Genomic DNA, 15685 nt, shown 5'->3' with positions numbered 1-15685 from the left:
AAGTTGGCTCTTACTGTCAAGTTCTTTGTAAATGTGACTTGATTTGGTAATCGTTAAAATAACATCACTTACTCTTTCAATTTGTTAAGTTCCATTTCGTTTCCTCGTTCCCTTTTGTGTGCCACACATTTTTTTGTCAGGCAGTGTACATGCCCAAATGTATGGATTACGTAACTTTTCATTCTGACTCCTCTCTATACTTATCTGACACCTACAGCATTGTTGTAAGATTGGTTTACGAATAAACAAATTACTAGCAGTAATTACAGTAGACTTGTACTTTCCTTCTGGTGCAGGTGGTTTCCGCAGTCCCCGCGCTGGCTGGCTTGCAGGGGTCGCGAGCAGGAGGCACTGGCAGTGTTGCGTGACATCGCGACCACCAACGGCTCCACTGTGCCTGCATTTGCCTTGCAGGTTATCCAGACCGTGGGCAACGGCAAGGCGGACAGGACAGGCTTCCTGAGTATATTCTCCAGCTGGAACATCTTTAAGAACACCACGATCCTCATCATCGCCAGGTGACTTACTCGAGAATGGGCTGCCTCTTGTTTGTTCTGCTAGAAGCAAGCATGTTACTCTCAGTATTCCTTGTAAATCTCTTCAAGTTGGTGCTACAACGTAGAGTCTGATTGTCATGAAAACCATAAAATCTTTCATTTTTCCAGTATATTCTGCATAAAAATGATTGTGAAATGCAGTGCTATAAAATTTTTATCAAATACTGTTAAACCATTTAACCTCGATCATGTTGTAATTTTTCTCAGATTTCTTACCCTCTCTTTATTGTTTATTCAAATCATCTCATCTGCACTGTTGGACCACAGAAAGAAATTCTCGGTGAATGTCAAAATTTTAAAGCCTTTTCCCTGGCAAGTGCAGGGCTGACCCAAGACAGGGCGTGCAGTGTCACAATCAGAATATAACTACGAAGAAAACCCATTGTAGCAAACAGTGAAGAACATAACTGGGCATAGCCACACCAGATATGAGCAGAGAGTGAAGCATACGACCACAGTAGAATGATCACTTCATAATATCATTCTGCGTGAATCACACACAAGAATAACTTTCAGCCAGCTAAAACGGCAGAAAGCGTGAAGCTAAAGAATTAAAAGCCACAGATGGGATACCACAGAACAGTTAAAAGTGCTGACAAGCTTACAAAACAGCGTCAAGTTCACTAATTGGCATAGCTCAATAATATCACTGGCACGAGCCAACCAGCATACATTCTGGGTCTTATGAAGCGCACATTCTATTCTATTCTATTCAGTTGCCAGCAGCCAATCATCACTTGGTGTGAAAGTCTTGTGAGTTAAAGCAAATACATGTTGAGGCTGTTCCATGACTAATATTTTTTGGCGACTTCAGCCATAACATACAGTACATGCCACCCTGACGAACTCCACTGCAGTGGAATGCTGCTGCCACTGATGAGAAGACCTGAGCATTTTCAATCAGCAACCTGCTGGGGATCAGTCGAGGTTGACCTGCTAGCTGCTGGCCAGACACACACACACACATACTCTGTCTGGGAGAGATGCATTCATGCTCCCCCATGGCCCATGGCAGCACCTGTGAACAGCTACTGGAGTCTTGGCCATTTCTTGTTGGGAGGCCAGGGCATACAATTGCATAGCTACCATCAGCCTTTGTTGAATTGGCGACCACTCTCCTGGTTGTGAAATCTGATGTCTTCAAGGGTACCTCAGTAAAGCAGGGCACCACATCACTGGCAACCCAACTGGCTGGGAAATACCTGCAGGACTGTGTGTCGGCATCCTGCATGACGCCGCCCCTGCTGAAGAAGCGCTTTCTGTCCCCTGACATGCAATGCAGAAGCTGCTGAGTTGGATGAGTCAGTCATTTCTCACTGCGTACGCTTCTGTGTTGTGGTGCATTTGATCAATGGGACGAAGAAGCTATGTTCATTGAATGAACCTAAAAATAAATGTATTTACAGAGAATGCTGTATCACAGATGCCCTAAAGCATTTCACCAGATCACACTCTCTCATGCTGAGTCTGGCTCACAGCACCCACTGAGACCACAGTACATATTCTGCATAACAGTCAGATTAGCACAGTCTTTTTACATTCCAAGTCTGATAACACTAAACCAGATAACACTACACATATATGTTCACACTATGTTTCACAAGTTCTAAGACCTGAAATGTTCCTTTCATTGTGTCGCATGAAATCACACTCATAGGTAGGGCCAGAATCCAACCTCTCACGTCAATGTGTGGCGTGTCATACAAACTACACAACATTAATCAAAACCATCTATTTGCCAAGTGGAATTAAATCTCTTCTCTGCTACTCAATTAGGTAACTATAAATAAGGGTCACCAGTCTTGTTTTGACCAGTGGGACAGAGTTAAGCATTTAGTTACTTCAATGTCAAAAATCTGCAACAATCCCACTGCTTTAGAAAGAATTCGAGGTCCAAGCACTGAACTGGAATTCTACACCATCCCCATCTGGTCCTTAGCAAATTCTGCAATACTCCCCACATAACAGAACGAGAAATGCATTTGACTGTCAAGAACAGAAAAAAATCTCACAAAAGACAATGCTCAAATTTCCACAGAAACAAATGGAAATTATCTGCTTAGATTAAAACCTCAACAAATTAGTTACCTTCAGTGAAACACCAACATCAAGCTAGCTACTGGTTCCATGACCTGATGTAAGGGCTCTGCCTACTGGGCATGTGCACTTGAAGGCAACACTCTCCTAAAAAACCTGAAAATGTCTGAGCAGAAAGCCACACTGGCTCAGCCAATTCTTGTAGACTTTCCATACTGGAAAAATTGCTCAGCTGATCACCAGTTACTGACATCAGAAACATACTTTAGAATACCACCTCCACTCCAGAGGGCACACAACTCCTACAGCTCACGAGGGTACCTGGTCAAGTTCTGAAAATCGCCAGTTCCAAGTCACTTCAGGAAATTATTTAACACTAGGCTTTCCAGCCAATCAGACTTGAGTTCTTCATTGGCCACTTCCTGTTTCCGCTAATAGAGCTTCTATAAGGTGCTGTTTCCTAAGAGAACTGTAAGAAATATTGGAAAACACTGGCCGTTTTGGGAAATCGGTCTAGCTGGCTCTGACTTGTGAGTTTACAAACTTGGTTTGGTCTTAGCTGGAATACGGGCAAGTCACATGGCAGAGTTTAGAGTATTGCACAACGGGATTAGGTGACATAGGTGACAGGAAACGGAAAAGAAATTCCAGTCCTGGAGGAGACATGCATGCCTGTCGGTGAGTGACACTACCAGGTACTGAATATAACAGGAAGTACATAAAAAATACTAAAATTGGAAATAATGGGCTCTCAAAGAATACGGGGATATCTAATTTTACATCCTGATGTCATGAGTTCATAGCAACAGTGCACTTAATTTTATGACCACTAGTACACTAGTAACAAAGCTACTTGTAAACTATAATTTAACAGACATTTAAAATTATACTGCTGGAAAACAAAGGCAACTATACCCTTCAATGGTATGTAAATGTGAAGCTTATCTGCAGGGTGTTAAAAAAAGTGTTGAATATTTTGAGGTGTGGTACTACCCACCAAAACAAGAAAAAAAACAAAAAAACCATCAAGTAGACATTGACCCTAAAATGCATAACTTAATACTTATGAGCCCATGATCAACAAAAGAGATGAATTTTACAGAAGTCAAGATGAACAAATGCTCATAGCTCTTAAGGTATGCATTTTATAGCCTATGTTTACTACACTTTTTTCCTTTTTTTGGGTAGTACCACCTTTCAGAATATTTGACACTTTTTTCTACTCTCTGTATACAGTAACCACATAATAAACTGGCTACCTGAAACTCTTGTGTTAGTAGAGTAATGATGACTTTAATTAACATGTTTCAGTCAAGTGAATTAAAGCCAGCTATAATCCACAGAATACATAGCATGATGTCAGCATGTGTCCCCTCTTACCTTTAACCTTTCATAAAATATGTTCAATATTTGTGGCATTTATCTGCCAAATTATTTATTATGTTCATAGTTTAAATTAGATCATTATATGTAAATCATTCACAATCTAACTCTGTCATGTCTTAATTCTCAACTGAATGTATCATATGGAAGAGCAGAAGTGTGTTTATATTTTTTATATGCCATAGTCATTTGAATATGTATGTTTCTTTACATTTCATTCATCTTAACATAGTGCATGATGGCACCAATCAGTGTTTTTTATTGATAACTGCTATAATAGTCATGGTAGTCACAATAGAATGATTTCAAAGGTGGAAGAGTAATCAGCATGAGAAAATGCTTATATTTTATATGTTGTATCTTAATGAAACACATATGTTTATTGATGATGCTCATTTTAACAATTTTACCAGTATAGCCTGGTTTCTGAGGTTTGAAGTAGGTGATGTTGGAGCACCTCATTATCTTTTGTCTTTTTCTGGTGTCTCTTGCTTGAGGAAGGGCCCTGGGAGTCAGCGGTGTATGGAGATAAAAGTTAAAAAAGAGAGGGAAGACTTGAGCAGGCCCAATGTCAGAGCACATTTATCCACTGGCTGTCCTCTGTGGACCTTACATGTTGGGAATTCTCCAGGCTGCCTGTGTGATGGGACAGGCAATGGGAGCAGCTCTGCAGATGCAACCAAACAGCTGAAACTGTACGATGTATGGATATTAATGTGTTTGTTTCTTGAAACAAATACATGGAAACCTTCATGAAATGTTTGTATGGCATTGTTGCTGGGAGGCCCCATCCAGAGAAGTTCAGCCATCGAGTGCAAGTCTTATTTCAGTGACGCCACATTGGGTGACTTGTGTGCCAGTGATGAGGATGATATGATGAGGACAACATAACACCCGATCCACGAACAGAGAAACTCTCCAACGCGGCCAGAGATCGAACCCAGGCCTGCCGCATGGGAGGCAAGCACGTTACCAGTCAGCTAAGCATACGGACTGTTTAACGATGCCAATGTCAAACTTGTTATAATGTCTAAATAAATACAGCCTGCAATAAGCATATACAACACATACGGGAGTCCTTGAGCAATTTGTTATGTTAATACACTAAACTATTCCTTGTCTGTGTTTAACAACTGCAATGTAATAAACACGCCAGTAATTGTTTTAACAAGTAAACTATTATGGGATAAATGGGCTGCTTCATTTTGACTTTGTACAACTGGGCTATTTTTAATTTTGAGTCATTTTTACTTAGCAAAAGTTCATTTAACAATAATGAAACATGGTATCAGGTACAGAAGGCGACGACCTTGCCACAGTGGATACACCGGTTCCCGTGAGATCACTGAAGTTAAGCGCTGTCGGGCGTGGTCGGTACTTGGATGGGTGACCTTCCAGGCCACCATACGCTGTTGCCATTTTTTGGAGAGCACTCAGCCTCGTGACGCCAATTGAGGAACTACTCGACCAACTAGTAGTGGCTTCAGTCAAGAATACCATCATTACGACCAAGAGAGTGGTGTGCTGACCCCACTCCCCTCCTATCCGCATCCTCCTCTGAGGATGACACGGCGGTCGGATGGTCCCGATGGGCCACTTGTGGCCTGTAGACCGAGTGGATATCAGGTACAGAAGCTGATTCCTCTTTGGGTGAGGGTGAGGGAACGGGAACTTATAAGGGCAAGTTAAGTCATACAGAGTACCACTTCTGATCAGCCATCATATTGAAAACATTTTGACATATTGGCTGCCATATGATGTGATAGTTTCGCCATCTTGGAAAAGTCAGTCAATTGTGCAGACTGTGCCCACATCCCCAACCACTAGCACAAAGACCCATCACCCAGTTTTTAATTCCTGTGATTTATATGGAGGGCAATAGGTTTCGAGCAGTGGGTGAGGAGGGGAAAAGTACTGAATCTTGTGAAAGAAAAGGGAAATTTATCTTTTCATAAAGGCAAGTAAGAGATCCTGTAGTAGTTGCACACTACAAAAACAACTCAAAGTGGCAAACAAAAGTTATTAAAAAATCAAGGAACATATAGATCATATCAGAAATTAGTAATTCTGACAACATATTTAGGGTAATATGGAACACAGCGATGTGAGAGACAGGACAACCAGCCACAGAACACGATAACATCACTACTGAACTGCATGTAAGGGCTATAAATGATGAGTCACAGGTACAAATATATTTCACGATCATTTCTTAAATGTTGTAGGAAGTACAAGCACAAACAGTTCAAGAGAAAAATGACAGCAGTATGTCGACAAAGCGGTCTCATAAAATTCATTCGCGACAATGAATTCTTCTTCTGAAATTAAGAAAATTATGTATTCTCTCAAGAACTGCAGCTCATCTGGTTTGGAGTGTGCTTCCAATAGATTACTAAATATGTTGTTGTTGTGGTCTTCCGTCCAGCGATTGGTTTGATGCAGATCTCCATGCTACTCTATCCTGACCAAAGTCTATCATCTCCAAGTAACTACTGCAACCTACATCTTTCTGAATCTGCTTAGAGTATTCATCTCTTGGTCTCATTCTACGATTTTTAACCTCCACACTTCTCTCCAATACTAAACTGGTGATCCCTTAATGCCTCAGAACATGTCCTACCAACTGCTCCCTTCTTCTAGTCAAGTTGTGCCACAAATTCCTCTTGTCCCCAGTTCTGTTCAGTACCTCTTCATTAGTCACGTGATTTGCCCATCTAATCTTGAGCATTCTTCATTTTGAAAGCTCTTCTATTCTCTTATTGTCTAAACTATTTATTGTCCATGTTTCATTTCCATACAAGACGTCACTCCATACAAATAATTTCAGAAAAGACTTCCTGAACTTAAATCTATACTCAATGTTAACAAATTTATATGTTCAAATATAAGAAGCCCTGTCTTATTTGAAATATATTACACATCACTAACTCAGGGCATTTTCCCACATAGACTGAAATATGAGATTGTCATGAGATGTCAGTTACTACTGACCTATTTAACTACTGACATCATTTCCCAAAATTTTTGAAAAGGTGGTGTATTCTATAATAGTATCTCACCTAAGCAACAACAATATCCTGAGCAAATCACAGATCACTCACTGAATTTTGCAAGCCTTAAATAACAAAACAGTGCTCATTGACACTTTCTGTGACCTTTACAAGGCATTTCACTGTGTGACACAATATTCTCCTAGATAAACAGAAGTTTTATAGGATTGACAGTGCACACAACCAATGCATAATGTCATATGTAACCAAAAGAATGTAGAAAGTTGTTCTTAGTATATCAACCAATGGAGTTTGGGAACTTTGTTCTGACTGTGGAGAAATCATATATGGAGTTCCCTAAGGCGTAACTTTAGGTCCACTATTGTTCCATGTATATGTAATGGCCTTCCGTCTAATCTAATCTAATCTAATAAAACTATGAGAATTAGTTCATTTTGCTGATGGATCTAGTATTGTAATCAGTCAAGGCATACATAATGTAACAGAAGGAACATTACACAATTTCCTTCAAAGTGTCATCAACTGGTTTTCTGCAAATTGTTTCCCCATCAATTTTAAAAAGACACATGTTCCATTCTGCGCATCTAGGGGTACGACACCAATGATAAGGGTAATGGGTGGAGAAGAAATAATTTATTGGATGGAAACTTCAAAATTATTTGCTGTCCTTATTAATGAGAATTTAAATTGGAAGAAGCACATTTTGGAACTCCTAAAATGAGTTCAAACACATTTGCACTTAGGATAATTGCAAATTTTGATTAGAGACAAATCAGGAAGTTGACATATTTTGGTATTTTCATTCAATAATATTATATGAATCATCTTTGGACATATGTTTGAAGAGTTGGGGATTCTGACTACAGCACTCCTTCACAGTATATTTATGCCTTTATGAAGTACGAATCCACTACAGTTCAAAAGGGACAATGCTGTACATAATTACAATACCAGAAGGGAAAAGAATACTCATTACTCCACATTCATTACTCCACATTAAGGTTGTCTTAAACAAAAAAGAGGTGTAGAATGCTGCTATTTAAAATTCTGATAACCTACCCAATGGCAGACAGCAAAGTAAAATTTGAAAACAAGCTGAAATTGTTTCTCCTTGACTACTCCTCGTACTCCTTAAAAGAATTTGTATTATTGTAATGTGCAAAAGGTATTGGATAGGAATTACTAACTCACATATGTGGAGTTAACATTTAAAAAAGATTTGAATGTTCAGTATGTAGCCATATTTACAATTTAATTCGCAGTGTAAATGTAAAATGACTTATTCCACAACATTAAAATTTATCATGCAAATAATCTGTGGAACATGAGGCTAACTAACAACTAACAATATTTGAATGGCGTCTCTGCTCATAATTCTTTTTATCACAATTACTCAAGATTTTCCATTTTTACATTCCCTTTCAAACATGTCTTCGTTTATACAGATTTCTCCTTTCTCTTTATTAGTTCCACATACAGCAAATTTGTTATTATATGCACCTAGTAAAACAATATTCCCATTAGAGATTATAAACTGTAAGCTTTGTGTACAATTCCATGATATCAAAATGTATGTTTCAATCTGTATATTGAGCAATCAGTAAAGGAAACAAAAGAAAAATTCGGAGTAGGTATTAAAATCCATGGAGAAGAAATAAGAACTTGGAGGTTCACCGATGACATCGTAATTCTGTCAGAGACAGCAAAGGACTTGCAAGAGCAGTTGAACGGAATGGATAGTGTCTTGAAAGGAGGATATAAGATGACCATCAACAAAAGCAAAACGAGGATAATGGCATGTAGTCGAATTAAGTAGGGTGATGCTGAGGGAATTAGATTAGGAAATGAGACACTTAAAGTATTAAAGGAGTTTTGCTATTTGGGGAGCCAAATAACTGATGATGGTCGAAGTAGAGGCGATATAAAAACTAGACTGGCAATGGGAAGGAAAGCGTTTCTGAAGAAGAGTAGTTTGTTAAGATCGAGTATAGATTTAAGGGTCAGGAAGTAATTTCTGAAAGTATTTGTAAGGAGTGAAGCCACGTATTGAAGTGAATCATGGACGATAAATAGTTTGGACAAGAAGAGAATAGAAGCTTTCGAAATGTGGTACTATAGAAGAATGCTGAAGATTAGATGGGTAGATCACATAACTAATGAGGAAGTATTGAAGAGAATTGGGGAGAAGAGAAGTTTGTGGCACAACTTGACCAGAAGAAGGGATCGGTTGGTAGGACATGTTCTGAGGCATCAAGGGATCACAAATTTAGTATTGGAGGGCAGCGTGGAGGGTAAAAATCGTAGAGGGAGACCAAGAGGTGAATACACTAAGTAGATTCAGAAGGATGTATGTTGCAGTAGGTACTGGGAGATGAAGCAGCTTGCACAGGATAGGGTAGCATGGAGAGCTGCATCAAACCAGTCTCAGGACTGAAGACAACAACAACAAACTGTATGTATGAAGTGATCATTAATGTAAGGTTGCTGTATCTCTTTCGATGTGAAGATGCAAATCGCACACCAGCCTCAAGCTAAGATGTGGATCACACAATCCCAATTCACACCTATGCTAGCACAACATGTACACTTAGACTGACACTTTCTTCACAGTGCTCCTCACTTACTATCATTGAAGCAACACTTATTTACAGAGTAATGCACCTTTTTTAGAAACAGTGGCACTTCATTCGCACATGATGGCTAATTTCTTCTGCCTTCTTTTAGAACCCAGTCCTGTTCACAGAATAAAGTATCTGAGTTTGCTTGCTAGCCTTGAATCCTAATTCTGAATGACAAAAGTGGTAAAGTTTTTACGCAATTGATATTTGTATTGTGAATAGTGGTGAAGTAATTGCTACCTAATGACACATTCGTGCATATAGCCATTTGGATAACTATTGTGTGCACTGGGTGTCTACTGCTGTAACTGTAATCAACTTTCAAGGGTGGTTAGATAAACCTGGTAAAAAAAAAACAAAGAAAAAATGTTTGTTTCATAAAGAATTCACCTTACTTCTCAAAATAGTCTCCCTTTAAGGAATATAAGCTTGTTCCAGCGATCCTCCAGCTTTTTCATCCCACTGGAAGAAAAGGCCCTGTCAAACGCTGTACAGTACCCATTGATTCTTCTCAGAAAACCAAAGTTTTAAGTAAAGGAACATGAAGACATCACTTAGGGCAGTTTCTGGTAAACAGCGTGGATAAGGAACCAATTCAAAGCCCAAATTGTGTACTTTATTGTAGTTATTGCTGAAGTGTGAGATGGTGCACTATCCTGGTGAAAGAGCACTGTTTTGTATTGTAAGCTTGGCCTTTTTTTCAGCCAATGATCCAGTAATGAAGCATAATAGGGTCTAGGTATGGTCTGCCTTTTCCAAGTAATCTATCAGGATTATTCCTTGTAAATTCAAAAAACAGTGACCATCACCTAACCAGCTGACAAAGTTATCTTTGCCTTCTTCATTGCACTTGCACCCACCTTTGTCCGGGGTTTTGACTGCAGTTTTGACTTTTGTGTGTAATGATGGATACAGGTTTCATCAACGGTCAATAATCAGTGAAAAAAGTATTGTAGATTGTGATTATACATCACCAGACATTGTACTGAAATGTTGTGCCAGATGCACTCCTGGTCAACTGTAAGTAATTGCGATACCCACCTCACACACAGCTTTTTCATAACCGATTCTCCATGCTGGATATTATGCACTCACACAGTTGAAATGCCTACAGTCTCAACAATCTCATGCATTTTTATTCGGCATTCTTGCACTACCATATTGTGGATTTTGTCAATGGTTTCCTTTGCAGTGACCTCACCTGGACGGCAGGAGGGCGCTTCATCTTTGGTGATTGTCTGGCCACGTTTAAAATCATTAACCAGTATTCAATGATGGTACAGAGTCCATGTGAACTTCATCCAATTCTGTTTCGATTTGTGCAGCAGTCCAATCCTTCAAATGAAGATGTTAAAGCAACACGAAACTTAAGTTTTCTCCTCCTTCAATTGTAGTCAATACGCTGACTGATTCAGACAGCTGTCAACAATGAACTGTGTGCAGCACATTGTTGAAATTCTTTATACAGTCCTTGGAATAATCAAGCTTACCACCCCGAAGGTGCAACATAAATGTTCCATTCTTTTACAGAAATTTAGATGGTATATCAAACCACCCTTGTACTCAACATTTTGCTTGCACATCTCATTACATTTTCCATCATCACTGCTATTTCTTTCTCCTTCTCATTGTTAGTAAATGTAATGACATTACTAACAAGTCATCACAGCTGCTCACAAAGGAATATTCTGTGATCAACTTTCAGTGCTGGAAATGTGATGCAAGAATGTGCACTACATGCAGCTGGAATCATTATACCCAGTTAGGTGACTTCGTTGGTTCCCAGTAAAGCTGTGTCCACAGCTCGCTTTGTGGGGTGGAAAGGTCACTGTAGAAGTTCCATCTTTAAAATAATGCTAAAACAGTGCATTATATTTACTGTTGCTGGAAATTTAGCCTTATAATAAATTGTAATTCCTGTTTCTAATAAAGTAAATATTCAAAATGTGTTGAAAAGAGTGTCATCATTTTGAAATTTGTTGAATGATACCGAATAATATTTTGGTTGTTACTAGGTCGGTGCACCTGCTGACCACGTACTCACCGGTGATAGCGGTGAGTCAGCTGAGTGCGAACCCTTTCCTGGGAATAGTGGTGCAGGGTGCAGCCCAGTTCCCCTCCTACTACTTAGTGAACTACTGTGCAGCAAGGTTTGGCCGCCGTTGGTGTGGCGTGGCCAGTGCACTGTTGGCTGCAGCGACCAGTGCCATCATATTCTGTCTGCTAAACGGTGAGCTGTACCTGATTTGTCTCTGCAGTCTTAATCTACATCATAATACACTGTTTTCTATAAACTAAGAGAAGGAGCTAACTGTCCTATAAAGAGTCACCAGAAAAATGCCTGTTTAACAAACAACTACCTATTCTAGGTAGTTTTCAGAGAAGGCATTTAGGAATGTTTCACAGGAAGTCTTATCACAACCACAAATAACAAACTGTAATTTTATCTATTGATTGTTGGATTGTTTAAGTCTCCATCATTGATAACAATATGATTGGGAAACTAAAGTACAAGTGAAATGAGTTAAGTTTTTGGTTACATCAGAAAATGAGTCTGGTGGGCGGTAGGAAAACCCAATTATCATTTCATGTACACCACTAATACCGAGTCTTGCCCAAACAGTCTCAATTTCCATCTTGGTGAATTTGAGTTTCTTGTCAAGTGCAACAAGTACACCACCTCCACTTCCCATTTGCCTATCTTTCTGATATACACTCAACGTTTTCCCAAAAATCTCACTGCTATCAATTTCGGTTTTCAACCAGAGTTCTGTACCTACTATTATGTGGAATGCACTGCTTTTCACGAACACGTCAAACTCTGGCACTTTGTTGGGAATGCTTTGGCAGTTTACCATTAGGATTTTAATACTCTCACCTGTTAGAAGCATTTCTTTCGATCTTACACTGATGTTTCTGGGTTTCCAACAGCTGCTGTTATCTGGATTGGACGGAGAGTCACCTAATCTAAAAACCCTTGTATGCATCCCACACACCGTTAGCTACCTGTGCAGCAGCTTCTGATGTGTAGTGCTCATGTGACCTATCTACAGGCACCCCACAGTTGTCAACGCCATGGAGCAAGTCCAGGAAGTTGCAGCCTAGCTGGTCACAGAATCTTTGAAGTATCTCGTTCCATCCTTCCACTCGATTTAGAACCAAAGGGTCACGATCAGTTCTGGGACAATGCTGCAAATTGTGGGCTTCATTGAAACTCCACATGCTTCTCTGCCAGGCACTAGAGTGAACCAAAATGACTTTGGAGCTCAGACAACAGGCATCATTTGTTCCAACGTGAGCCACAATTTCTAGCTGGTTACACCCAGTTCTCTCAACAACAGCTGAAGTAGCTTCTACAGCATGTTGAATGAGGCCCCAAGGTGTGTACACTGACTGCACCCGGTATCCTTTCCTACCCCTTGCTGCCATTTCCTTAAGGGGTACCATCACTCACCGTATGTTTGACCTGCCAATGATTAATAGACCGTACCCTTTTGCATTTGCCGCCTCCTGACACCGGGAAAAAGAGTTTTCCCCAAAACAGGTGACGTGAGTCCCACTGGTTAGTGTCAGTTTCTGTGAAAGACAGCACCTCAAATTTGTTGGTTGTTGTTTTGGTACAACAGCATGAGTTCTCTCTAGCCCCCTTCCACCCTGTGCACAATATATATATATATATATATATATATATATATATATATATATATATATATATATAGAAAGAAAGAAAGAAAGAAACTTCCACATGGGAAAAATATATTAAAAACAAAGGTTCCAAGACTTACCAAGTGGGAAAGCGCCGGTAGACAGGCACAATAAAATAACACACAAACACACACACAAAATTTCTAGCTTTCGCAACCAACGGTTCCTTCTTCAGGAAAGAGGGAAGGAGAGGGTAAGACGAAAGGATGTGGGTTTTAAGGGAGAGGGTAAGGAGTCATTCCAATCCCGGGAGCGGAAAGACTTACCGTAGGGGGAAAAAAGGACAGGTGTACACTCGCACATACACACATATCCATCCACACATACACAGACACAAGCAGGTAATCGTAATGAGATGTCTGCTTGTGTCTGTGTATGTGCAGATGGATATGTGTGACTGTGCGAGTGTACACCTGTCCTTTTTTCCCCCTACGGTAAGTCTTTCCGCTCCCGGGATTGGAATGACTCCTTACCCTCTCCCTTAAAACTCACATCCTTTCGTCTTTCCCTCTCCTTCCCTCTTTCCTGAAGAAGCAACCATTAGTTGTGAAAGCTAGAAATTTTGTGTGTGTGTTTGTGTGTTATTTTATTGTGCCTGTCTACCAGCGCTTTCCCACTTGTAAAGTCTTGGAATCTTTGTTTTATATATATATATATATATATATATATATATATATATATATATATATATATATATATATATATACCATTGACATGCCACTCGCAGGCAAGTGGATGAGTAATGATAGATCCTGTACTTTCTGCAGAGGAGCCCAACAGAACAGGATAGTACTTGAGGTACCTCTGGTACAGGTACCAAAAACACATGACTCTCAGGAACTTTTTCAACAGCAATTCGCAACAGCTGCCAATCATTTGACAGTAGTCTGGACGATTTCCACCTTCTTCAGAGTGTCAACCAACTCATCCCATGTTCGAGAACAGCATTCACAATGGGCTGCATTGTGCCTAGTGCAATGATGTGTTACTAGGCAGTGAACAAATGACTTTAAATTAAGCCCGCTGTTTATCTTTTAATCCGTTGCATTCTTATAGGGAATTAGCAACTTTTTATCTCAACGGATTAAAAGTTGCAAATAATACACAAAACTGGAGTTCTTTTAAGGCAAAACAAAAACGTGTTAAAAATTAACAGTTTCCTAAAAGGTTTTGGGATTAGTTATAGTTGTTAGCCAACTCGAAAACAGGGTTAATTAATGACAAATGCAGATAATATATATGGAGATAGGCCTACTCCTCTTTAAGGGTAAACTAGATGCAACGCAACTTGTTAGTTAGAAAATCTGCTACAGTAACTAAATCACAAACGCCAACTTGCTACAAATTTGCTAGTATATTATGCAACGTACAATGGTAGCTTCCGAATATTCTCTAAAACGCACGTTTACCTGCGTTGACAACAATGAATTCATACGTGATGTATTCTTTGGCTGAACTGTGAACCACAAACGCTGATTTGCTACGAAATAAATTACGTTTCCAAAACACTCGTACCGGTAAATTACGGAACTATAGTTTTGTAAGCGTCCGAAAATTCTCAAAACAACCTGTTTCACAAGTAATTCTACAATGAAATACGAAGACGATTGTTTTGAACGAGGATATGCCTACTACTGTTCTCACAAATTTTAAAACAGCACAATTAAGTTTAAGCCAGCAAATGACGATAACAGTACTAGTTTATCGCGGCACCCTCGAATGCTCGAAACTTCAGAATATTTCACAATACAAACGGATATTAATACAATCAATTAAAGATTTCGCAGAAGCGACTCGAACAGTAAACACGATCTTATACACGTGGTGCTACACAAAGTAATAAATCTACGTCGGTTTTTACATACATAAACAAACGTGCGTATTGCACGAATTTTTCACTTAGCTGATTCTGTGCACATTTCTACACTGACGTGCCGAAGAAGAACACTGCAGCGTGAGCTTATCTCAATCAAAATCACTAAAATGCGCAGCACCAACATAGCACGTTTACATTGTTGCGGTCACTGTGTCTTTTGTTTAGCTTATAGTCTGCGATATCACTATATTTAATCATCATCGTCTTGATCCTAACAGGGTAGTTGTGAAACGTATCTTACGCGTCACAAGTATTTGCCTGTTTCTTTCGAATATGTTGCAATTTTTTTATCATAACACATGGCAGATTTCACTTCTAAATTGACATGATAATGTTACAACATCTTTTTCAACAAAAGTATATCGCCAGCCCGCCGCCATCTCATTACGATTACCTGCGAGTAAACAGCAGTTGACGCCCCCCGCCCATTTTGCGTCATACGTCAATGTGAGCGTCAACGTCATTGCCGCACGAAACGGGTAAGCACGTCACTGGCCC

At 39.6% G+C, this 15685-nt stretch overlaps 1 protein-coding gene across 1 annotated transcript in view; it reads left to right on the top strand.

Moving 5' to 3' along the window:
* The window catches only part of LOC126355860 (solute carrier family 22 member 2-like), an 83250-nt gene that overhangs the window by 12100 nt on the left and 55465 nt on the right, over positions 1 to 15685 (top strand). Inside the window, exons 2-3 of the mRNA XM_050006351.1 lie at positions 297 to 518; positions 11622 to 11836. Of these exons, the coding sequence (XP_049862308.1) occupies positions 297 to 518; positions 11622 to 11836 (437 nt within the window). The remainder of the gene's footprint in view (positions 1 to 296; positions 519 to 11621; positions 11837 to 15685) is intronic.

Source organism: Schistocerca gregaria, chromosome 3, assembly GCF_023897955.1.
Source record: "Schistocerca gregaria isolate iqSchGreg1 chromosome 3, iqSchGreg1.2, whole genome shotgun sequence".
Lineage (NCBI taxonomy): Eukaryota > Metazoa > Arthropoda > Insecta > Orthoptera > Acrididae > Schistocerca > Schistocerca gregaria.
This window is presented reverse-complemented; position numbering and strand designations above follow the sequence as displayed.